Source organism: Chelonia mydas, chromosome 4 (assembly GCF_015237465.2).
Source record: "Chelonia mydas isolate rCheMyd1 chromosome 4, rCheMyd1.pri.v2, whole genome shotgun sequence".
In the NCBI taxonomy this organism is placed as follows: domain Eukaryota; kingdom Metazoa; phylum Chordata; order Testudines; family Cheloniidae; genus Chelonia; species Chelonia mydas.
This window is the reverse complement of record NC_057852.1, coordinates 61,594,486-61,621,238: the sequence shown is the minus strand read 5'-3', so window position 1 is coordinate 61,621,238 and position 26,753 is coordinate 61,594,486. Positions and strand designations below refer to the sequence as shown.

Here is a 26,753-nt window from a genome sequence, read left to right as displayed (position 1 = left end):
TATCTCATGTTTAGAAAATTTGATCTAATCTCTGGTCAGTGACTTCCTTTAATGAAGGATAAGCTTGGCCTCTTTTGATATTCTGATGGCTTATTGAGGACAAATTCACTTTATTTATTTGCAAGTCCTTCCTCCCAAGTAAGAGCTGAATTAGTGTTTAAGCAATGTGGATGGCCTTGATGAGCCCTGTGCACTGGGATGAATTTCACCCTTGTTTGCACTTTATGAAATGATATTTTAGAAAATGGCACTAAGCACACACATTGTACTGTTACTTCCTAATGCTCATATACCAATACTTCCATGGCTAGCTTTGGAGGTTCATTTTGGATGTGGGTTAGCATGCAGAGGAGCACACCAAGCAACACATTTCACTGTTCCCTCTCTTCTGAATAAATCTAGTCCTTGTGAAAGATGTCAGGCAGGATAGCTGTACTGCCACTGGCTGCCTGGGGACAGCTGTGGATTGGGGAAAATGAGTTTTTGCTTGAAAAGGGGCACTAATTTAGCACTGCTCTGAAGGCTCTGCAGCTTGTCTGGGAAAATGCTGAATGTACTGGCTGTTCCTAGGTTCCTCCACCCCATTCCTGGCAGCACACTTTATTTCTTTGTGACTGCTGAGCCCTTCCCTTTTTACAAAAGGGACAGAGATTTATGCATACAAGGGGGCAAATATCCCAGTAGTCACCTGGTTCCTTCCTCCACCCTTCTCACTGCATTTATTTTTTCCCCACAAATTTGATTTATTCTGCCCTGCACAGAGGAAAGCACATGGGTTTATGTAATGAGTTCAGTGGGCCTATTAAAAAAAATAGAGTAGGATCACAATGGAAAGTCTTCCCACAGCAGTGCTACATTAGCCACATGCTGTTTTTCCTGCCTTTACAGTCTATTAGGTTTGTCTTCCTGGCCCCAGATAAACACCCAAGTATAATACTCAAAGTGTATATCTAAATATATAGAATATAAAGAATTTGATCTTTACTATACAGAGAACAAAGTAAATTGAAAGATGAACTTCTGACCTGTGTCTTTACATTACATTCAGAGCTTCAAAACTTTGGTTAACATTTCTGAAGATACAATTTTTATATATATATATATATATATATATATATATATATATATATATATATATATATATCTCTCTCTCTCTCTCTCTCTCTCTCTCTCTCTCTCTCTTTTTTATATATATATATATATATATATATATATACACTTGGCTGCATTTGTTCTGGTTTGATTGTTTTCACCTTCATTGTAGTAAGAGCCTCAGGACACTTCATTTTTTTTAAATAATATATCATGGTCATTGACCTGCTGTGACTGCTGCTTATTTACAGAAGAAAGGGATTCATCCGAAAATGTTAGTCAATCCTAAATTGACAAAATAATATTCCAAACTGAATAAAGTATCTTTAGTGGATGATGATGAAATAATAATGTTTATTGTCAGCTGAGAATATCAGCATTTCTGCACTGGATGATCATTATAAACCATCACCTCAACCAAGAAATGTGTTAAGAAAGACCAGCCATGTAGAAGACAAAGATGTTGCCAGAGCAGAAGATAAGGCTGCTTCTTCTAGTTACAGATTACCTTCATTTTCTGCACCATCCTCCCTAACTAGGCTGAGTGACAAAATAACAACATCCGAGAAAAGGGCACTTGCTGAAAGCCCTAGTCCTGAGGTAAGAGCATTACTGTAGTATTTATTATATATGTGCACAGTTATCTATTTTTTTCCCTTCTATATATGTTTTGCCTATTCTACACTGGAATAACATCATCCAAACACTCTTTTTATTCATCTGTGATTGTGATACCATTTTTCATAACACAAAAAAAGAGGGATTGGAGGGTGAAAGAGGTACATTTAATCAAGTTTTCAAAGAGCATGGCTACTTGGATTGAAAAAGTGGAGCTTCTATAGGAAATAGTCTCCTACATCTGCAGCTTTGAGCGTTCTGTTGCCTTGCTATATCTCTTTATTGATTTACAAGGAAGTAGTTCTCAACTATAGGTCATTAACTCTGGGAGATACGTAGTATTGGCAGAATTTGATCTTTATTTTTTATAATTTCAATGGATAGTATCAGTGTTTATTTTAAAGCATTTTTCCCTATTTTTTATTGATTTAGTTTTTCATAGTTGTGCAAAATTACGGGTTTTAAGCATTTTTTTGTATTTACCTATTTAAATTTTCATTGTTGAAGGAAATTATGGATGGAGTCAGGATGGTGGTGGGTCAAACAGTAATTATTTGATGACAGTAGACCTTAAGGTTCAGAAAGTTAAAGCTTTATAACCATTAAAACATAAATTGTAAACATCATATATCTAAATGTACAAAACAAATAACAAGCAGCATTTTTTTTACTTATCTGTACATTTTTATTATTATTGACAGAAATATTTTTAGTGAATTTGTGTGCACAGTGAAATTGACATTTATCAGTAAAAATCTAATCCGTCCAAGCCTAGAAGTATGTTATAAAAAAGTTCTATTCCTTTGCATACACATTTTCTTCATCAATGTAACATGACAAATAAGTTGTATGTAAAGATTTCTTTATACTGTGAACAGAGACCTAAAGATGACTGGATTTGTTTTGTTTTCTCAAAATTGGTGGATGATGGTGTGGAAAGAAGGTCATGGGGGACAGGATCCTCCCTCCATAAGATAGAAAAATGCTCTAGGCAGTACACCTAGTTAGTATGTCAAAATGCAGAACCTTTCTACAAAGGAAGGGTAGTTGCCTATGCTGAGTCTCAAACTGACTAGCATATATGCTACTTATCAGCAGTATATAATAGTTCAGAAGAGCAGCGGCAGATTGAACCCTACTCCTTGTTGCTGTGTCCTGCCATGGGGAAAGTGCCTAACTGTGTGCCTGCAGGATTCTTATGGCAGAAGGTACAGCTGACAGCATCTTAGCTCTCCTTTGCCCATGTCTGCTGCCCCACATTTGGCACTAAGGGGGTGTGACTAGCAATGCGCCCCAAAGTCCTGAGCTGTATCTTCCCTGTGTGGATGCTGCAGGTGCGAACTAAAAGGTTCCTAGTTTGCGTTAACATCACTTCTTTTCACACCCCTGTAATCCAAACTGTGGGGCAGTATAGACAAGCCATCTGCTTCATTACTAAGGGCAGGATTTGACCTTAATTTGTGGTGAGTTTACACCGTTTTTAAAATCTGTTTATCTTTACATCTCCTTTAATTTAAACCGTAGCCATATTTTTCTTAAGGAACTCTAAATAAAATATTGCATAGAAAACTATGTTTTAGAAGCAAGTTAACTGATTTTGATTTGGTGTGAATTGTTCATGTTGTTGCTTATGCTGTCACTTTCTGCTTTAAGGGTCCATGGCTAACAAGCTCTTCACCACCATTCCCTATTCATTTTCATTCAGCTGATGAAATGTCTGGAGACTTGGATTTGTTAATGTGTGGAGAAGGCTCTCCTTCAAAAGGTAGAAATCAATATACTTCATATAGAACCATTATACTTGAATATGTGCAACCAGTGAAATAATAGAATTGCTTTGTATAAGCAACTTTTAAGGGTCTGATACTAGCGTCCATGATATCAATGTAGTCTGTTTCCATTGATAGAGGTGGATCCAACCACTAAGTTTACTTTAGAAATCTGAGACTAGCTACAATATGCATCAGCTGTGTATTATTGGTGTCAGTTTGTTGCAGAGGAGTAATCAATAAGGTTACATCTACGCTATACACCACTTTTGGTGGCCTATAGTATACATACCCATGTAGCCCCCCTAATATAAATAGTAGTGTAGCCGGTGGGGCATGACGTAGGCGAGTAAATACATACCTAAAGGATGTGGGTAGGTATGTGAAAACATAACCTACACTTTTTCTACTTGCCCAAGCCAAGCCTTCCTATCTACACTGCTATTTTTAGCAGCGTAGTGTCCTGCTGCGTTCCGGCTTTGGAGCCTTTCCTCTCCATGGAAAGCGTCCCCTAGTTGGGGGAAGGTTCTGGCAGCGGGGAGGCATCAGGGTTTACCAGCTGACTCCCTCTTGCCAGAGCCTTTCACTGAGATGTGTAGCTACACACCTCAGTGTGGACACAGCCTACTTTTCCCCAGGGTGTGTAGCTACATGTACACTTCACACTGCTGAAAGTGATGTGTAGTATTGACCTAACCTAAGGTGGCTTCTGGAAGTTTACTATAGTTATATTAACAAATTGAAATCATAACTGATGTTGTTTTCAGGTTCTTTGTTAGAAACAGTTCTGAATAGCGTCACAAAGCATGATACATAAGAACCAGATAAAAATTCTTTTTAGGGAGACAGGCTAAAGTTTGAGAAATGCAGAAACATCCTTTGCTCATATTCTGTATACTTAACACTGTCTAAACATCTTTGAGACTTGCTTAAACCACTGCTCCTGAATTTCCCTCTCCATTCCAACCTAGTCACTTTCTTCAATTAATAATCTCCATCTGCCTGCATCTCCCTTATCTTCCTTCATCCCTTCCAGGCACAGATCAACTGAGTAGACAAACTGTTGGTCACCATTTTATGTATAATGGGAGGATGGTCTTGTGGAAATTACAATGCCTGCGTTCTGTTCCTGGCTGTGTGAACTTGCTCAAGTTACTTATCCTCTCTGTATTCTGTTTAACTATTGCTTAAATGGGGATGATAAATATTACTTTGTTTCTGCATTGTACAAGACACAAACATACTGAGAATCCATGCCCCAAAGAGTTTACGATATGTAAGACTGACACAGATAGATAAGATGCACAGGCAGGCTCATAAAAGAAATTAATAGTGTTTAAATGGGGCCCCACTGTGCTATGTGCTATAGAATATGTATAAAAGGTAGTAGTCCTTGCCCTGAATAGTTTACAGTGTAGACAAGATAGACAACGGGTGGGAAAAAGTGTGTAACATATAAACAGAGGGATGACTGGAAAGTGTCATGTAATATCTATATTTAATTTGTACTCTTGGGTTGAAGAATACATTTGATATGGGTTAATGCTTGTGGGCATTATGGATGAAGCAAGTCTTTTGCACAGCTTTGAACATGTTGAGGATAGTGATCCCTGTTGTACTTGATTGGAGAGGTTTTCCATGCATGGAAGGAAGAGATGAGGTAGTGAAGATGAGGACATCTATGGAGCAAAGGAAGAAGGACAAATACGATAGACAAACAATACTGAGATGCAGTCTGGGGTAGATTTGTTCAGGGCATTGAAAGAGAAAATGAGAAAATGTAAACTTGATACTATAGTCTGTAGATGGGGGAACAAGTGGAATGGTTCTAAGAGGGAGTACTATAGTCTGATCTGGCAAGGAAGATATCACAATTATAATGGTTGTCTTATAGCATTTTTCAACTGGAGATCTCAAAGCACTATGGGAAGATAGTACTGTCATCTCTGTCTTCCAAACGGAGGCACAGAAATAAAGTGATTTGTCCAAAAGTCACACAGTAAATCAGTGGCATAGCTAGCAATAGAACCCAGGTTTCCCAACTTGCAGTCCAGTGCCTTGTCCACTAACTCCATAGGACAATGGCAAGTGTTGCAGTTTAATTAATTTTTGTAAAGTCCTCTAATACCTGTAATTGGAAAGTGATATGCAAATAAAATATGCAAACTTTACTTATCCACAGGAAACAGAAACTTGTTTATATAGTAATGCAGAAATTGTGCACAATTAGAGTTCTCATTAGTATGCTGGACTTTCCAGTGACTTAGCTTTCACACCTTCAAATTAGAACGTGTCCAAATGTCACCCTATAGAAGCCTTATAGGATACAGAGTTCTCCAATTCTTTGTCTTTAGATTACACTCTCCAAATTGTAGGCCCAGCTCACCTTCCACAGCTGCAGTGATCTCCTAGCTAATTCCCTGTCACTTCCTCCTTTCAGAATTCCACCAAAAATGTGCACAGGAATGCAACTAGAGAGTTACTATGGCTCCTCTTGATTTTTGTCTTTATGTTTTACAGGTATAGAATAGAAATCCTATATTTATCACAGTGTAAATTACATTAGGGATACCCGTTTAAAGCCTTTTTAAAATGAATGATAATTACTAACTATTCCAGTTAGGCATACATTTTTGCTACATAGCAAAATTTTCCTCTTTCAAAGGGGAGAATGTTTATGAGAGTCAGAAATAGCATAGAAAGTGTTTTCTGCCATTGTTTTGCAAAAATCTCCGTAATACTTCAGTGAACGCCAGAGTAGCTCTTGATGTGATCCAAATGTTTCTTGCTGTTACTTCATATGTTAGAAACTTGTCTAGATATGATCAGGTGACTAATAGATTACAGTTTTGCTGAGCTGTCTTATCTCAAAACTGCTGCTACTTGCCTTAAAATAAAAAATACATTTATTGCAGCAGTAATATTAACTTGTAATATGATTTTTATGTATACTTTTGTAAGTCATTAAAGTATACAGAAGATAATATGTCTTGTATCAAGCTTAATAAGCTTTTTCATACATGAATATTCTAGGTACGGTATAGAAATATCTGAATTAATGAACCACACTTTTTCTTAAAAATTATATCTCTTGATGTCTCATCTCCCAAATTGGTTTTTTGACTTGCTTTAGGGCAGGATCAAACAGAAGATGATGACTGCAGGGATTTGAAACTGGAGAATAATGGCAGAAAATCCCCATCTGTGATAGAACTTATGATGACTACAGTGTATGAGAAAACTAAGAAACTACAGAAATCAACTGATGACAAGCTTGAAGAAAATTTGCAAACATTGGAAGAGAAATTCATTGCTGATGGCATAAAGGAAATGTCACTGAATGATAAATCTGAAGACATGGCGGAAGTGAGCACTTCAGAGGACTCGGACAAGGTATCTTTTAAATATATAATTTGTATCATAATTTATAATAACGTCTTGGAAGCTTCAATTAAAAGTTATCATATGAAACTTGTTGGTTCCATCCTGTATACATACAGATATTATTTTATAATAGAATCAACATTAGAAGCCACCCATTCCTGCCTGGCTTCTGGTATTGATTCTGTTATAAAATAGCATCAATTTTGAGAAGATGAGGGGAACATACATTCAATGAATATTTAAAAACAAATAAAACGTATCAAACTTTGTGCTTGCTGGCCTTATTTAAATCCACGTCTAGAATTTAAAATAAACTAAGTCAGATCTTTAGGAGGTATAAACTGGCTTAGATCAGTTTAGGTGAATATACCAGCGGAGGGTCTAACTTACTATGTTTTAAGTGCTGTTCACACCAGTGATTTGTGTAATGTATATGGTAATTGTTAGCTATAGTACAAGGCAAAAAGAGAATTTACTTATATTTAGATAGTCCCAGCCCTAAAAAGCTGACAATCTTTTTGTTCTGTCTGAGCCCAGCACGCTGGTGTCCTGGTCCATAACTAGGACTGTTCAGCGCTTTGGTAATACAAATAATGAATAATAACTGTATACTATCTATTTTCTCATTCTATATTGAGACTTTTAAAATGTAATCCTGACTAAATAGTGATGTTTCTGTGTAAAGACTTACAATGGAGATTATGGTATACTTTATTTTGGTCTTTATTTATAAGATCATGCTGGACTTCATCTAGGCTATGTTTTGTTTATTATAATAAGCACAAACAATGGCAGAAATACTTGTTCACCGTCCTTGCATTCATATTTTGCATTCCTGTATTTGTAAAGCCTCTGATACAGCATTTGCTGTATATATATATTATATATATACAGATATATGCTGCAGAACAGGTTTTGTTGTTGGGCAGTAAGTGTAATATTTTTATTTTTCCTTTTCCATTTGTTAGAAAGAATTTGAATATAAGGAAACACTTTCAGAAAAAGTGAGACCTTCTTCATCAAGCAGGTAAGTAAACTATACTGATATGTCAAGGTTTACAATCTGGTCCCATCTGATGTGATTTCTGCAGAAAGGTAAGATACACATGATCGACACACACTGGCCACTCATTCATGCTCATCATCACCCTGTCGCCAACATTTGGCCTTCTGTGAAAGGGTGCTGGAGGAGGGGAGTGCAGCTTTTTTGCAGGGTGACAACCCTTCACATCTCCACTGGCAGATCAGACCCACCAAGGGCCTTTATCAAAATCTTCGTCTGTTTGTGCCATGGGACCCACAAATGACTAGCCCACAGTTTTACTCCTGGGGGGAATTCTGCGCCACTGCACATGTGTAGAATTTATGTCCCCCACAGATTTCTTTGTTTCCGTGCAGAAAAATGACTGTCTGATAGGGAAGCCACAAGAGTGGTCACATGACCCTCCCCAGCAGTATATTTTGGGTGCCCAGGGCAGCCTGCAGAGAGGTAAATCACTGTGGGGTAGGGGGCAGGACTGGGGAAGACCTGGCTGGTGGCTCCTACCCTGCGCTGGGCTCAGCTGCTAGTCCCAGCTATGCTGGGGAGGACAGGACTTCCTCTTCCCCTACACAGCATCCGGAGCCCCCAGATTTCTCCGCCAGCTGCAGGAATCTCTGCAAACTCTTCAACCCCTCTGCTTCCTGCACCCATCACTTCTCAGCTGCAGGGAGAGGGATCCCTGTACAGGGAGCTGCTCCCCCATCCACCCAACCCCCATACATCCAGACCCCCTCATACCCAGCCCCTCTCATCAAGCCTTCTGCACCCCTGCACTCAGAATACCCCTGATGAGCCCCACTCCCCCTGCACCTGAACCACCCCGATGAGCCACCTGTATCCCCATCCCACTGAGCCCCGACCAGCTGCACCTGGATCCCCACCCCACTGAGCCCCACTTCCCCAGCATGTAAACTCCCCACTGAGCCCCCCACACCCAGACCCCTCCCCTCCCCCCGCTGAGCCCCAACCACTTCACCTGCACACCTGTGCAGACTCCCATTACCATTGCACCCAGAACACCCCAAACAAGTCCCTGTGCATCCAGATTCCCCCCCACCTCCGATCCCCCACTGAGCCACCCACACCCAGATTGCCCCACACAGAACCCTCTCAACCCACACCTGGATCCCCCCACACTAAACCCCTCCACACTTGGATCCTGCCTTGCTGAGCCTGCCTGCCCACACCTGGTGCACCTGGCATAGAGGAACAGAGTCCTGGGGTGTTTCTGGGGCAGGTCTGGTCCTTGCGCTCTGTCAGGGTTGGGTGCAGCCTCTCCACCGAGTCCATGTTCCAGTGGGGAGCTGCACAGTGATCTCCCACCTCTGTGCAGCCAGTGGCCTGTGCTCCCCAAAGCCACGCTGGAGCCTCCACATTTATTTGATAAATAAAATTTGCAGAATTTTAAAATATTGTATGCAGAATTTGTAATTTTTGGTGCAGAATGCCCTCAGGAATAACAGTTTGTACCTGTCTCAACATGTTCTTGTTAGGTTAAAGCATATAGGGCTTTTAATACTTTTGAACTGAAATTATTGTGTTTGTGGAGTTCACATTCTCTATTGGGTTGACTAGCAGAATTTTTGTAGGCCCTGCAGGTTCTTTTAGTAGTGATAAAATCCACATAAAAACAGAAATGGACAATGCAGGCTGTCTCCTCCTCTTTCTCTTTCCCTCTCTTCCCCTCTCCCCTTCCCTCCCTCTCCCCTCCCCCCCCGCCAAAAAAAAAAAAGATATAAGCTTGTGAAAACAGGATTATAAGCAATATCTGGATGTAACTGCAATGAGAAGGCACTCTACCTGGCATCCACTATAAGAAACTCAAAGCTTATTTTGATATATTTATGAATTGATGCTTCACAGGTCTCTGTCTTCTACATACTTGAAGAAAGCTGGAAAAACCATCCCTCCATCTACAACTACATCTTCTCAATACTTGGGAACATTAAAGGTCTTAGACAATAAACACTTGCAAAAATATAGTGCTGAGCTTGACAAAGCAGATAGTTTACGAGCAGCTGTTTATCAGGTAAATTTTGGCATATCCAAAGCCTGCATGAAAAGATCCTGCCAATAAGAATAAAAGCCTGTTAATTATACTCAATGTCTGTATGCACCTTTCTTAAATCGAGACTTTTTTTTTATTTTTAAAAATTATGCTTCACTACAAAGCATATGAGCCAAGAAGGGTAGATTCAGATGAGAAAGAAACATACTTATCTATGTTTTACTGTTGTGGCAAAATGTTTTCAAACACAATAGATTATCTCCGTTATTGTATTTGTTGTTTTTTATTTTTAATGTGTATCCTATAGTTTCTTTTCTCTGTATTTTCTGTTCCAAAGCTACGTTTCATGGGAAAGGTAAAAAGAACTTGATGTCAGATCTTAAATTTTTCCCTAAAGCAGCATAATCTATCTGAATTCTGCCCTCTGTAGTAAAAATTAGCATAAATCTCAACTGTGGTCATATCTGTTTATTGATCGTAAATTGTTTCCGCATAAGGAAAATCATATTCACTTAACAGTTTAATGGTTCTAAATATCATGCTATCTCAAGTATGTGTGCATTGACTCATAGCCACTTTCTAAAGTCAAGTAGTCTTCATTAAGATATTTTAGCTTCTCAGTACAACATACTAAACACATGAACAAATGTACAAAATTTGACCCTGATCCTGAAAACACTCACACACTTCTAAAACTTTGTGGGTGTGTATTGCCTTTGAAGTCAATGGGTTGAGGACTTTTCACTGTAGATATTTCTGAATTAAACATATAATAGGTTAGAGGTTTTTTACTAAATTTTGTGGTCCTATAGATCGTAAATGGATAAAATGTATTCTGTACTTTTAAAACAAAAATTATCCAGGGGAAACTTAAAATAGTGGTTGTAAATATTTTGTATTAAAAGGTTTAATAGCTGCAGCTCATTCTTGTACATGTGTACATGGGGATGCTTCCTTCGCTCCCCAACAACTATTTTTCTGAGGCACTATTGAAGATTTTGAGAAGTAGTATTATGTCATTTGTATCGCTCTGCTCTCCCTGCCCTCAACCCCCCAGGATTGTAACACTGGAGGTAAACCCACCATGATGCTCCTTCTTCTTTCCTGCCCTTCCATGCTCACATTCTCTTTCTTTTATTTCCATACTGAAATCTTTTTGTTAAAATAAAGTTTTTAATTTCTTAGGTTTTATTCTTAAAAGTTGAAACTTTTGATCAGAATGTTTTTTGTGCTGCAGATCCTCAGAATGTGGTTTAAATGACACCTCACTCATCCAGATGGGCTTATTGCTATAGAAGTAGTTTGCATACATAAGATGATGATGATGGTTATATATGAAAACAGAAATACTGTCAGTATTGCCTGTGGTCATTACATCAGATGTTGCTTTATCAATAATACTCAGTTACTTTGGTACAAGATCTAGTTACTCCTTAAAACTCTTCAGCTACAGCTTTTTCCTTGATCTTCTAGGATTGGTTGGAAAAGAAAAGAGTCTTTCTACTAGAACTGCAGAGAATTAAAAGGAACAAAGCAGAACATTTAAAGAACGCAAATGAAAAGGTTTGTTTAAATGAAAATATTTGATTAAATGGGAGCTAGCCAACTGCCACTCTATAGAGTAATGTCATTACAATATTTGTTGTGGTGTATTTAAAAAAGGAAAGAAACACAGAAATGAAATAGTGAAAACTGTTGTTATCCCCTTCATCGGGGCTACTTTGCAATCACTCTGCCATCAACAAGCATCTCTAAATCCATCACAGAGAGCCACAAGAAGATGGCTCCAGTTTATGTGGAATGGAGCTGATGTAATAGCTCTTATATGTCCTAATCCTTGTGGCTGCCACAGGGAATACGGCTAGGGAAAAGAGGAGTGTAGCTGGTGCTTCCCTGCACCCTTAGAATCCTTGGATGCCATATAAATTAAAGCTACCTTTGCAGCTCCCTTCTTGTTTCACTTTGTGCGTCTTGACTATAGCCAGCAGTCTGGGTCCATCTTTGTATTTTTATTATGATGATTATGGGATAGTCTGTATTTCAGCAATGAAATTTAAAGAAGTCATGTATCTGAAGATTTTCATGCTCTTATCTTGGCTCTTCTATATTCAGCTGTACATAATCATAGAATCATAGAATATCAGGGTTGGAAGGGACTTCAGGAGGTCATCTAGTCCAACCCCCTGCTCAAAGCAGGACCAATCCCCAACTAAATCATCCAGCCAGGGCTTTGTCAAGCTTGACCTTGAAAACCTCTAAGGAAGGAGATTCCACCACCTCCCTAGGTAACCCATTCCAGTGCTTCACCACTCTCCTTGTGAAAAAGTTTTTCCTAACATCCAACCTAACCCCCCCCTGCAACTTGAGACTATTACTCCTTGTTCTGTCATCTGGTACCACTGAGAACAGTCTAGATCCATCCTCTTTGGAACCTCCCTTCAGGTAGTTGAAAGCAACTATCAAATCCCCCCTCATTCTTTTCTTCTGCAATCCCAGTTCCTCAGTCTCTCCTCATAAGTAATCTACATTTAAAGCAACATGTACGCAATTATATTATATTCATCTTTCTTCATAAATTCTCTTAATTTTTCCTATTTAAGAACTAATGTTTTTTATACGCAGTCTTCAGAAGTGAGTCATAGTAGTTTCTATATCTCCCAATCTTGTAGAAAACAGCCTCATACTGTAGGTCAAAAACGTTGGTCATGCTCAAGCAGTAGTTCAAATCACAACTGAATCATTGATTTTAGAATGTTTTTTCTACAAGTCAATTTTCTTTCATTTTTTTCTTTGGCTAATGCTACATTTGAGAGTTTAGAAAATGCAGTGTTTTCTGAAGTATAAACTTTTCTTATGTAGAAAGAAGCTACTAAGAAAGAAGAAGCAATTGCATCTTTTGAAGCCTGGAAGGCAATGAAAGAAAGAGAAGCAAAAAAGAAACTAGCTGAAAAAAAGAAGCTTGAGGAGTTGAAGAAACAGAGAGCAGCGGAACAGAATGAAGAGAAAAAAGAAGCAGCTCAAAAGGCAGTGAGAAATCTATACCTGACAGACACTTAACTCAAGAGAGTCCTTAGTAAAAATGTAGTTGTTAACAACAAAAGAGGGACCCAAACCATACCCCTAGAGCTGGATACCCCGATCTTTGGGAGAATTCATGTCTAGATTGTCATCTTTATAGCAGGGGCTAATCTCTCATCCTGTGCACTTACACACATTTTTTCTATTGACATTTAGGGTTTTTTTAATGTGAAATACTTTGTTCCATATACGTAAAGTAGTTAATCAACAGAGTAACGTGTTGGCAGCAGAGAGGCTTTTCTAATGAGCTGGGAGTAGTAAATTCTTGCTCCTTGTAGCAGTATCCTTTGCTAAGCTACAACCCTGTGAATGCGCAATCCAAAGGGGGATGGGTAGGAAAGAAAAAATATCTATAATGTAATGGAAGTTTTGGAACAAAGATGTTATGCAACTTTGCTAATGGACTTGAGGTCTTCTTTAGGCATTTGAAAAATGGAAAGAAAAGAAAGCAGAGTATTTAAGAGAGCAAAGTAGAAAGGAAAAACGAGCTGAAAGAATCAAGAAGAAGAAAGAAGAGGAAGTTATTGCAGAAAAGAAACGAGACAGCATGTCTGCCGTTGATAAATGGTACTGCTACAGAGGATTTAGTTACATAACTGTGTACGGGCCAGCACCTTTGTCTTATCATTTTGCAGGGAATATTTGGCCTGAGGGCCTGAACCTGCAAGGGGGCTGAGGATCCTCAATTCTCACGGAAATCAGTGGGAGGGAAGGGTGCTTAGCACCTCACAGGGTCAGGCCTGTGTTCCCAAATGTGAATGTGGTAGCCTTATTTTCGTTCCCATTTGTCCACCTTATAAAACTTGCCATACAGCTTCTAGTCAATCTGCTGAATTGAAAGTCTCTTCTCAAGAAAGGCCAATGATTTGAAAATGCTGCAAATCAAAAGTGAGGTACATTGGGTAGCATGGAACCTTGTACTACCAATCCCATGCTTAATTAGTAACCCAGGATTAAAAAAGCAAGCACTATAACTACATGTTATCAAATTTGTCAGTAGACATAAATGTGAGTTCCTGGCAGTGTCCATGATGTTTGGTTAACCAATCACATTTGCAGCATTTTTTTAATTCAGTGAATAGTATGTTATATTTCTCTCCATATTTAGGAATGAGAAAAAGGAAGAATTTGTAAAACAAAAGAAGACAGAAAAAATCCAAGAGAAAAGACGGCAAGAAATAGAACAATTTGAGAGGGGAGAAAAAGATAAAAGGTCTATGGAGGAATATGAAAGATGGCTGGTAAACATATTTGTTCACACTTTACTACATTTATCCTTGTGTTTTTTAACAAATAATGCGTGTGAATAACTTTTGAATTATAATCGTCAATGCTTTTCATCATGTTATGAAAATGGCCAGGTGATGGCAGTAGTATATACCTTTTCATACAGTTCCTCTGAGGGTTATTTTAGCAAATCACTTAAAAGTGCAGCGTATATAGCATCTGGCATACATGCGATATATTCTCCCTATCTGTATGCCATTGAGTTCTTTGCATTTTACAGTCAGTGAAAGTACAGTCTTCTCTTCTCCCATTCAATGTCAGGAAGAGCCACCTCTGAAGGGCCAACTCAGCACAGCACAGAACCAGCAAAGGCTAGAAGCAGCACCAGCTGCAAAAGTGAGTGCATTTAGATTCAAGGAAACAGTTTTAAATATGGGGAGTTGTATAAATCAAAATAAATAAGAACGGTTACATTGAGGATTGAGATTACCTCCATTTGATAGGAAGGGGTGACCTCTGATGTGCTATTGTGGGAAGAAGTCATTAGGAGCCTTTCCAGTCCCCCAATAAGTAAAGATTTCTTTACCACCGCTCAGGGGAACCCTAGGAGATAGACAGCTAATGCACAGGAACATACACTGTGCTCTCAAAGGGTATGATTTTAGGAGAATGTCTAGCTTCTTCTGCCCCATCCCTACCAGCACTTGTCGTGATGCTGTCGGCAGCACGCTGAGGCATCAATCCTGTAAACAGATAGTCCCACTAAAGCGAAGCACCTACTTACATGCTTAAAGCTGGGTATGTGCAAAAGTGTTTGTAGGATCAGGGCCTAACTGGCATGCTTGTTGCTGCTCTTCTGAACAGGAGCAGATTGTACCCCACATCACATCTCCTCCGTCCATTTTCTAAAATCTAGCCCTTGGCTGTGGCTCAAGTCTCTGTATTTTGGAGGTCACATCAGCCAATGTTTCTGTTCATCCTTGCTCTGCTAGCCAGAGCAGTATTTAGGCTTATATAAAAACAATGAGAATGTAAAACTCACTTTTTATAAATTTAGGGAAAGAACGCTTGTGTGACTCAAGCTGTCAATTTATTATCTAGGTAACTAGGAGGATTTTTGTATGTACCCAGATTATTGGTGTCAGTTCTAAGTTCTAAGAAGTTAAATAAGTAAAAGTGTTCTATTAAAAGACAAGTAACTTAATGAAAATCTGTTAATTCTTCCCCTAGCAATCAGTAGGAAAAACTAGTTTTGAGAATTAATTAAATCTTTCAGCTCATGGAGCAAATGGCAGCCTTTATGGATAGCAAAAATAGGAATTTAAAAATCCTCCCTAAATACTTCTAAAACATAAAAATACAATAGAACAGGGAATTCTGTTGTTACTGAAGTGTCATACTGTGGCATAGAGTTCACTGATTATCTCAAGGGATGCTTATCTGAAGGGAAGGGCATGGACAGGACTTTTTCCATCTTGAAATTTAAAACCCTAGAAATGGAGACAGAGTTTTTGTTATTAACACTTCCAAAATTCTTAACATGAAAAAGATAACTTTAATTTTCCCCTACAGTTAGGGGAAATTCCACTTTTGTGATATTATTTACCTCTTAGCTACTCAATTTAATAGCAATATTGGTTCAATTTCCATTTTGTGATACCATGGAGTCATATAAATACCTAAAATAGATGAACAGATGCATGTAGGCACATTATAATGTTTGCCAGCATATATACTGACACCACACCTGGTTCTAGCTGGTGAGTAGTGAGATTTCAAGTAAGCACTCTTTCAAAACTACAGATCTTGGAGATTTGTGTAGTATAGCAAGTTTATGTACCCTCTAAGAAGCTTGGCCCTTATTCTGAGGCTTAGTACTACTCAACACCCAGTTTTTAACACTATTCATCTCATGATGCACCTTGTACATTTGTACACTCTAGAAGTTGTGGTAAGTTGAATTAGATGGGTTTTACAGATTTGTTATTTTTCTATGTTGGAAATAACTCGGATGATTTTACAGATATATGTTGTTAAGGCTTATTTTGAAAGATTTTATATATTGGAAATCTAGCTCAGTAGTGGTGTAGTAGTGCTCAGCAGTGTTGAAACAAGGGCTTTACTACTGTTCCTTTTATCTTTCTCCCTAATGCTTCATTAACTGCGTAAAACAAAATTGTTATGTTGCAGCCACACTGCCATGGGGTATGGTCTTATCAGATGTTGTAAATGAAGAAAAGTTGTACTGACTCATTAGGTCTGTTGAAGCAAGTGTGCAAAAACAGCAGTGCGAACGTTGAGCCTCAGGCAGCAGCTCAGGTTCTCAAGTCCAGTCAGCCCTCTGTGCCTGAGCTTGGGTGGCTAGGGCAAGCCTCCTCTGGACACACAGTATCCCTGCTGCTATTTTTAGCATGCTAACTCGAGCCCTGCTAGCGCGCACGTCTGTCTGCCAGGCTGGGAAGCTCACTCGCAGCTGCAGTGTAAACATACCCCAACACAGGGTCTCTGAAACAAACATTATTTAATGTATGACAGACTGCTGCTGCTATTTTGTTTCTTACTGTATCTCTTTCATAATTCTGATTATGCTTCCCTCAATACCTGTGTGCACACAACCTTCTTATATATTATTTGGGGAGGAGGAAGGTTTTTGGTAAATTTATTTCTCATGGGGTTGAGAGTAGTGGTGAGGACTAATTGTACAAAAGGCTGTGTTGAAGGGGTGGGAGAGATAATAGCAGAAGGGCTCTGTTGGCAGGACTTGCTTATCAAATGTTATCTTTAAAAACCAGCAAAACCAAAACAAGAACACTCAAACTATTAAAAAAAAACAAAACCCTTCATTAATGCAAATTAAGGTTAGGAACTGAAATCTCAAGAAATTCTTAATTAAGCTGCCCAGACCAGCTTTAATGCTCATCTTGGAGTATATGCTGTGAAATTAGGTTTTTCGTTAAACAAGCATACTATGCAGCATGTAGTCAGTAATACAGTGTTACATATAGCAAGGTGCAATTCCTTAGTAAGATGTTATTTGTTAAGTACGGGCTACCAGTGATATGATAAATGCTATTTTTTTAATCATTACATATCAAATACCAGTCCTAAAATTTATTTCTGTACTCAATACAGATTCGAGAGTGACTGCAATTAAGTTAATTCTGAAATACATCTGCAGTATGTGTGAATTTATTCCAAACAGTGTGCACTAATCATATATTTATTCCTTTTTAGAGTATGTATCCGTCCTAAACTCATATGCAGCTCAGTATTTCAACAATATAAAATTTTGCCTTGACAGTACAAACTCTTTCCTCCGCAAACCACTACAGTGTTCCCTTAGAAAATCCTAAAGAAGTAACTTGCAGCTTGACTGAAGGTCAAAAAGCTCAGGCTTTGTCAGTCAAATGAAGGTTTGTGATGGAGTGGGGAGAAGAGAGCAATGGCAGCTTGTAGAGGCAAAAGTTAAGTCAACTAGTCTGGAACCTCAAAGCTTATATTATCATTTGGGCCCAAGATATTCCTCGCATCTCTCCATTGATTTCGGTGGAACAATTAGATGTGAATTTGGCCAAACCAGACTGCCTATCCCTAATTCAAAAAGCATTTTAGAAGGAGTCAGAGTTTGGGAATTCATTGACTGCCCATTTTGAAATTTCTGTTGAAAACCAAGGTTCTCTACAGAATGAATTATAAATATTTTACAAAGGAACAAACTAAAAATTTCACGTAACGTGAAAATATTTTGCAAACATTCTGCTCAATATCATTGTTCTAATTTCCCAATGGTATGTCTAAAACTATAAAAAAGTCATTCGAACCTTATGACACTGTTAGCATGACATTAAAACGACAGAGATTTGTTATAGCTAAACTGTTAAAAACCTGTTTTATTACAGCATAGTGCCGGAGTAATTTAGAAAGCACTGAAAGGTATAGACATCAAATGCCATCCTTTTTTATTGAAAACAATATTTAATATTGGAGTTCAAGAGTCCTATATTTGAGGCATTAGGATGTGAATAGGCAATTGAAGATAAATACAGAAATTAGCTTGCTATGCCTTGTATGTCATGCTCCGTGTTTGGGTAGTGCACAGCATAGCTCAGCTCCAAGCATCCACCCGAACCTTGGAGAAATATGTCTGTAGCATGGATGTTGCACTGCTCATGCTGTGTAGCTGTATTTCTATAAGGGATGCTAGGATGAGCTTCCAAGCACAACTCCCCATTGCACATTAACATTACCTCTATATCTTCTCTATAATACGATGCCAGGCTTGTCACTCAGACTTTGTGTCACTATGAAGTGTAGATGGTCTGAGTCAGGGTGAAGAGAGCACTTTTTGTTTAAAATATCTCCAGGTTCAATCATCGCTGGGATTTGTCCTCAGTTTTGATCAAGTTCTCAGCCATTTTCATCTTTTTTTACATTTTATGAATTGCACCAATGAAACATCATGGACTTTCAACTAATATCTTCTGTAAAATAGTAATTATTTAATTTTCCTTTGACACAGTACTTCTCTGACACAACCTCCTCTAATTTCAGGAAACGAAAGAGAGGAGAGACCAGATTGAGAAAAAACAAAAGAAGCTCCAGGTTATCCTTGAGGATGAAACCCCTCCTCCATGGAGCCCGCCTGGCAAAGCTGTTTCCTCAAGGAACTACTGAGATGTCCATTACCCTTTGTGAGGAAAGTTCATGTCCAAAGTTCTGACACTGTCTAATCATCAATATTTCACAACAACTGACTTTAAAGTGAATTGATACTGGCTCTTGCATCCTTTCTTTTTTAGGGTGATAATTTTTAGACTCCTCAGTTGGAACAACTGGGTGTATGTGCTAAATAGCTCAATTGTTCTTTTCCATTACATTTCACCAAAAGATTAACTTGTGTGAATTTTTTTTTTTTTTTTTGCAATTAATTTCTTGGTTAAACTTTGTGTCATTTGGCCCCTTTTGGTGAAAATTCATGTTCGGGACACGCAGGGCCGGATTCTAACACACCCTTCCTCATACGAGTAGCGCTTTACCCCACAAATGGTGCCATTGAAGTCAGTGGGCCTGCCTGTGGATTCAGCCTGAGTAAGGATGTCAGAATCTGGCCCAAAATGAGTGGTCAAGCAAGTGCTAGATATGTTCCCATACAAAGTGCAGGGTGAAGAAGTAGAAAATATTTGAAACCATCATTCAAGCATCGCTTCAGAGCTATATTATTTATAAACCGGTAAACAATCCCTGAAGATTGGCAGGGGGGATAAATACATTAAGCAAAAGGAAGTAAAAAAAACAGTCCTGAGGCTTTTACTGTATGATGAGACTTGCAATGTGCAGTTGTGCAGAATGTAAGGATAACTTAGGTTTCGCAACAGCACAAATATCTTACGCTTTTTCAGTTCGAGTTTAAAGGACTAATAATGCTAGCTCCAGAAAAGGATCATTCAGAATTGTCCGGAATGTATTTAACCGAAGTAAACTTTGTCCGTGTTGAATCAATGGTGCTAGGTTTATTCTGTGAAGAGGGCCAAAGTATATTTTTATTATCCATGGGCCTAGCCTATAATAATAGGGCTATATGCAGCGGGGAAAGTAACTTAAAGGACTTACCGGTACTCTGAAGCCTGTGGCCTTGACCAGAAGAGGTGGGGCCTTTAAATACCGCTGGAGTAGCGGCGGCAGGGCTCTGGTGGTGCTTTAAAGAGCCCGGGGCTCCGGCCACTGCGGGGAGCCCCAGGTCCTTTAAAGCACCAGCCTGGGGAAGCTGGTCCGGTCCGGCACGGCATACTGGTTCTTGCTGGTACGCCGGACCGGACTGGCTTGCTTTCGCCTCTGGTTATATGCTACCTTGGGCCGCAGTAGAGCTCCTACTGATGTGCAAAGATTGATGCTAAGATATGAGCCTTTTGTACTAATGAAACTTTTAAAGGCCAAATTCCATTCTCAGATACACTCAAGTATGTGCACAGTAATTTCATTAACTGTCAGTATAACTGGAATTATTCCAGAGAATATGAGAACAGAATTTGTGACCTCATAGCTGTTTTAGACTGTCAGCAGACTCAGAATGACAACTTAGTAATGGTAATACCCCTCCTGCACCCCAGCCCTGAGCCCTCTCCCAGAGCCAGCCCTCAATACCCCTTCCTGCACCCCAAGAAATATTACCAATAACGATAATATTACCCTGTCAACCAACAAAGAACTCAGAGTGTTCAACCGTCTGTGTCGGGTAGTTGTTCAACCATCTGTGTTGGGTTGATATGGCTCTCACATTGAAGGTTTTTTGCCAAAGTGGCCTCCACTTCAAAAATAGTGAAGAGCAGTGGCCTAAATAATATGGTCATGTTGTGATTTGGACTATGTGGAGCACACAGGAGTAAGTGGACAATATTACATCCACTACTCTCCGTACTGCAACAAGTGGGTGGGGAGGTAAGGGAACACTCTGGCTAGCACAGCTGAGCTGTTGTTGGGGCATTATCATCCTACGCTGGTATAGAGTAGCAGGAAATTACTGCCTCTCATCCCAGAGTAAGGAGGCAACTGTACTTTTGGAGGGATGTCCCTGAGGTACAGTCCTCTTTGTCTACTTCTTGATGGTGCATCTTATGCTCTCACCACTTGCTCAAGACTGTACCTAAAGGTATAATCTAGTCTATATGAGCAGAATTTCAACGAGAAAAGAGTTCTAATGCCTTTTGCTTGATTAGTCTTGACTAATTTGTAAACCCTTCAAAATTAAGGAGCTGATATCTGTTAAAATTGCTGTCTTCTATGTAAAATGTTTTAAAGAGATGATCAAAGATTTTAAAGAGTTTTAAATAGAAGTGTTCTTTCATGTTAGTCTTGGAGAGATTATGGTGCAGCAGTAATAGTGAAGGTTGCACTGCAGAGTTCAATTTAAAACAGGTTGACATTAAACCTTTATTTTGTAAAAATCTTATTGAAATAGCAAAAACCAATACATAAAATATAAGCTTTGAGCACTGTTTTAATTTTTCATGGTGGTTTGATGGAAATGAATTGATAAGGAAAGATTTAAGAGTTTAAAATTCTTCCCTCTTGGTGATTTTCCCCTCCCTGCTGAATTGTGTCTCTCTTTTTTTGTACCCCTTTTACAAGAAATCTGAAATACTCTGGGCCATGCCCTTTGGCTACATTGTTGCTCCTCATGGGCTGACTCCAGAATACATACATAATACATAGGCTGTATTTGAGAGAGAGAGAGACACACATACTGTTGATAATGCACTTTAGCACTCCATACAATTTTTTTCTTCCATCCTCCACAGATACCAAAAAGTAATGCATACCCCAGCTTCATTAGACTTCCACTCTAATACAAAATCTTAACAGTGACCTCAGCAGTGTTAAGGCAGAATAACTTTATAAATGTGTGGAATATGTAACGATCAGATGTGCTGATCTGTTTCTGTAAAAGCATAGGAGGACGCTGTTAAGAGTTTATATTAGAAGGGGTGTATGTCTTGCTTTTGGGTATCTGCTGGAGATGGAAGTAAAAGCCTCATGGAATATTGGAGTGCATTGTCAATAGCTTTGGAGGTAATATGAAGGTGGAAAGGACTATCTTGCTAACTTTTTATTTCCTTGCTCATGTTTTGGTTGGATGGAGTGTGTCCTGTTACATCCTTAATTGTCACTAAATATAGTTTTGTTTGCTAATTTTTATTTTGGAGGACAGTTTTAAAATACAGACACTACGGAAAGGAAGGATAGGTATCTCTCGTATTAGATTATACACTGTGTCTATTTTTCCCTTCCTCTACATATTTTGTGTGCGTTATAATTTTCTAAATGTATTAAAAGATTATGTTTTGCAGTCCATAGGTTCAAAATCCATGTGTGGTTTCCTCCCCTCTGGGAATTTGGCCAGTAAATCTCTGGCTACCGTTAGTTGTGATTACATATGGAAATATGGGGAGATGTTTAACAGTAATACCCATTTTTTATTTTATTTTTTAACTGAATAATTAGGGAAGTAAAACACGGAGAAGTTTATATGCTGTCCGGGAGAATATACTGAGGTGAATTTTATGTATGTATAATGACCTATTGATTCCCTCAAGAACAAGATTTGCTGATCTTGGGAATAAACTTCACAGTGAGCAACATTTAGGAAAATGAAAAATATACAGGGAGCAGGGTTGATATATGATCACATCAAGATCAGAAGAATTTGAAGTAAATAATGCAGACTAGCACATGACATTTGGGATGCTGTCTTATCTAAATAGTTTTGTAGAGTTCAGAAGCATGCTGGGCATTTAACAAAGTAAGGAAGACAGCTCCCTGCCCCATATATCTTAATTTTTTTTATTATAGACATGACAGTACAACTGCTTTGGATACTGTCAGACCTCTATTGAGCATGCTCACAATCTAACGTTGTCTCATTCCTGTTTATTGAGCATGCTCACTACTAAACATTACCTCATTCGTAGCTACTGGACAAAGCTGCTCCAAACCATCCCAGGCTGGAGCTGTTTGACCTCTTTCTGCCCTTATACTGCAGGTGCTCATTGCCAAGCATTTTCTCATTCTGCACATACTGACTTGTGTTGCTTTTCCTCAGAGCCATGATTACCTCATCTGACCTTACTTCCCATGCTCCAGATCACCATTACTTTGTGGCCATACCTTAGTAAGCACAAAAACAATGAGTGGGTCTGGTGGCACCTTAAAGACTAACAGATTTATTTGGGCATAAGCTTTTGTGGGTAAAAGCCCACTTCGTCAGATGCAACATTAAGTAACCTACATTCTACTAGGCATGCTCAGCCCAGAAATACTTTGTGGCCATACCTCATTCTACTTGCAGCACCAGTCATGTGACCTAAAGCATCCAGTGGTATGTGATCTGCAGCTTCTCAGTGGTGAAGTGACTCCTGCTTATTCAAGAAGGAAGCTAGGGATACAAAATGGAGATTAGGAATACAAAGTGGAATCTGGGGAATTTCTCCGGTATCAGCTACAAAGAGCATACTTCTACCATTGATGAAAGAAGTATTATAGACATGCAAAGGCATCTATAGTGTGTCAAGTTCAGTGTTTCAAATATTATGGTGAACAGTTGTGAGACTTTTGTATAATTTATCTTCTAAGTGCTAAGTCAAATTACAGGTTGACACGTACTTGGCAAGAAAAATCTGAAAAAAGCATCAATAAATGTACTTTAACTTGTATAAAATCTTCTCATTTTACCTTAATTAGGCAAATATTGTAAATATATTTATTGTTGTACATAGGGGAAAATATTTTGATATTAAATTTTATTTTGATATAGTGGAATCAGTGGTTTCATTTTAAATTAATTTATGAAATCTTACTAGAAACTTTCTATGTATTTAAATCACCTAATCAGTTTCAGTGAACACAAACCATTCTTTCATGGATTGCTAATATTATAAATAGAACAGAGGGACAAATCCAGGCCTCAGATTTGGAGGCAGAACTCCCCTTTCATTCCATCCTTCATGCTAGGAGTCTAGGGTTGTTTGGCTCATTGACTGTACTTTCTGTTACTTCAGTTCCAATACAGAGAAACCGCTGGGGAACACCAGTGTTTCAAAGTTATGTACCTGACATATGAGCAGCATCTGACTTATATTTCACCCCAGGTATATTATTCATCAGTCAAGCTTCTAAGTTGATGCATTAAAAGTAGAAATGAATGACCAAGTTAAACTATAAATGCTTTCCAAGCCACAGCAACCAAAGAACATCATGGTATGCTGGCTCTGTGTCCCTACCAGTGCAAAGGGAAGGACAGACGTTCCCCACCCCTTTTGCTCCAGAACTGGGGATCTGCTCAGCAAAGGAAAGTTTAAGTAAATCAACAAGTGCAATGTAGGATAGAGGAGTGCCTGGGACAATCTACTCTTTTGTTTAAGACCATGGATTCTAAACATGCATTTTTATCCAACACCCCCATTCTGGGTAAGAAAGATACTATACTGATACTTTTCCATCTTTCCCCTGAACTCTTCAAAGATTTCATCGCATTTGAGTCCAGAAACCCATCTACTCTGGCCTTCTGTATATTAAAGCCCATTAAATTTCAGTCTACCCATTTTGAGCCCAGTAACTTGTGTTTGACTAAAGCACATTTGTTCCCTTCACTATTCTGCCAAGAAATCGCTCTAGCTACACTGGTGTGATGTGTTTTTCTAGACAAATCTATGATTAGCCTCAGCAAGTATGGCAGAGCAAACTGCAACTAGTACTAATAAAGCTGTGCCATCTTTGTAGGCTCACAAATGATATATAATCCATAAAATGTGATTTCCTGGGTCCACAATAATGTTTCAAATGCTGGTGAACAGAAGAGTGAGGGCTACTGGGGGGCATCCGTGTGTGCTCTTCTCAGTTGGGGAGGATCATTGGGGAGTAGTTCAGGGGTTTCTTCTTATATTTTTAATCAGGGCTTCAGCGACTGGTGGCAGGATTGGCTTACCAAAGAGGCAAAACAGATGGTAGCAAAACCTTTATTAATTGTTGCTAGGATGAATGCGGGCTGTTAGGATGGACATCTGGTGGTTTGCTTAGGGGCAACAGAACCCCGAGAGCTACCTTCAGCTGGTGATGGAATGCTGCCTTTGGCCTTCCATCAAATACTTTTGGTGCAGCAACATCTCCACCTTTGAGGATTTAACAGTTTAAATACAATCTTATTTCTTCAAGGAGTGGAAGAAAGTGTTCATGAAAATCTTCTAGAGCTAGAGCACGAGAGGTTGCCATAATGAGGGATGTTAGCTAACAAGCACCATTTACATAATACAAAAGAAAAAAATTGACTTGAAAAGATTCAGTTTTAAGTTTTTAGAGGGTTGGTAATAAACATGTAAAAAGTAAATAAGATATACATGCACATCTCTCTGAACTGTTAACCCTTTCTAGGTCATATTTTTCATGTACAATCTCCACTTTCAAACTAGCTGAAAATTGCAGGTAGTGCAGAATGCAATTGCCTGTGGTTTTCAAGAATGGTGGGATGAAGAGACCTATGCTCCATGTATTGGCTACCAATTGAGTTCTGATTTTAAAATATTCGTTTTGATCTGCGAAGTCCTAAATAGTCTGGATCTTGTCTGACTGAGTGACCACCCCTTTCCCTGTAGGATACCTGAGGCATCTTTGATCATCTGAAATTGCTTGAGATAATAGACCTCAATATAAAGAAGAGAGATCTGGCAAACCTGGCAGAAGGCTTTTCTTTTAAGACCGCCAAAAGAGCAAATATTATGGGTCAAATCTTTTGAAGTTCAGTATCCCAAATCATTTTAACCAGGGTCATCCTTTTCAAACTCTGTCTTCATTATGAATAACCGCACATTTTTGCTCGATTTTTATTTTCATTGAGTCCATACTAGCTTTAAAAAAAACAATTTATAAATTGCGGGGGAAGGGGTTAGTAAGATTTTGGTGCCCACGTTTTTCTTAAATGGGTGCTGAGTGCTAGTGATTGCCTAACTGTTCTCTTGCTGATTCAGCATCATATTACCAGTGAATTCAAGTCACTGTTTACTTGCTTATAGTACCAGTGAATTCAAATGAGTACAATATATTTGCTGTATAGCACCAATGGTTACAGGTTTTGGGTCATGCTCTTGCAGCAGGGAAGAATAAGTATTGAAACTTCCTAGTACTGCAAGGTATATTTCTACATTGCGTGTTGCTCATTGATGAATGAGTTGCTTTGTGATCCTTTATTTCTGGGTAGATTCTGACTGGAATGCTTAAAACACAGCCAAGTCTATAAATTTCCTCTGCTCTTTAGAAAAGAAATGCCATGTGTGGTACCTTGCTTTTCCATCACATTCCCATTATAGGCTAATCACATTTTTCATTAAAATAAACTTACCTGTCCGGCCTTTGGATGACAACACATGACTTGGATGCTGAAGTTACTTCCAAGCACCACTGCTCTCCAGAAGCCTGCTCTGATAACAAATAGATCATTGCATTGTTTAACTGTTTCAGGGCCTTGGTATGCTGTCAACATTCACCATTACTACCATGTGGGATTACATTTCTCTTTTCCATTCAGATCTGTACCACGGCATTACAGAAAGAGGCCCTGGACTATGTGTTTCTTTTGAGAAAAGGGGTCATGAGAAAAACAGGAAGAACTAACTTGTTAAAGGATATAAAAATATTCCAAAATATCCTCCAATCAGTTTCATCCTCTACAGGTAAATATTACAGGATTTTGAATTGCCTCTTTGGAACAAGCTTCCTTAGCTGCACTGAGTGCCTGTAAGCTTCTTAATTGGTACCCTGTCAAAATGGAAAGTGTAATTGCAGATAATGCACAGAAGGCTATTTAGAACCCATTTATATATGTCTGGTCATAAATCTCTGCAGTTCGGTAGAATGATTAGTTCCATTTTGAAGTGGCTTTAGGAGACACAGGGGATCCAAATTCCATTCTGTTACCCTGGTGCAGCCACACTGACTATTTCTTCTCCAAAGCAGAAGCATCTCTTCACTTACTATTGTGGGCAAAACAGTG

General features: G+C 38.8%; 1 protein-coding gene across 8 annotated transcripts in view; it reads left to right on the top strand.

Annotated features, from left to right (window-relative positions):
* The window catches only part of MAP9 (microtubule associated protein 9), a 30,924-nt gene extending 7,402 nt beyond the window's left edge, over window positions 1-23,522 (top strand). For 3 of the 8 annotated variants that reach the window (XM_043545879.1, XM_043545883.1, XM_043545876.1), the window contains exons 5-15: window positions 1,457-1,692; window positions 3,364-3,475; window positions 6,613-6,872; window positions 7,832-7,890; window positions 9,769-9,934; window positions 11,387-11,476; window positions 12,773-12,940; window positions 13,413-13,558; window positions 14,100-14,232; window positions 14,534-14,614; window positions 18,770-23,522. In XM_043545879.1, coding sequence (XP_043401814.1) covers window positions 1,457-1,692; window positions 3,364-3,475; window positions 6,613-6,872; window positions 7,832-7,890; window positions 9,769-9,934; window positions 11,387-11,476; window positions 12,773-12,940; window positions 13,413-13,558; window positions 14,100-14,232; window positions 14,534-14,614; window positions 18,770-18,892 — 1,574 coding nt within the window. In that variant the 3' untranslated portion in view covers window positions 18,893-23,522. The remainder of the gene's footprint in view (window positions 1-1,456; window positions 1,693-3,363; window positions 3,476-6,612; window positions 6,873-7,831; window positions 7,891-9,768; window positions 9,935-11,386; window positions 11,477-12,772; window positions 12,941-13,412; window positions 13,559-14,099; window positions 14,233-14,533; window positions 14,615-18,769) is intronic. The other 5 variants (XM_043545877.1, XM_043545878.1, XM_043545882.1 and 2 more) reach the window with 5 other exon arrangements.
* Window positions 23,523-26,753: the final 3,231 nt, after the last annotated feature.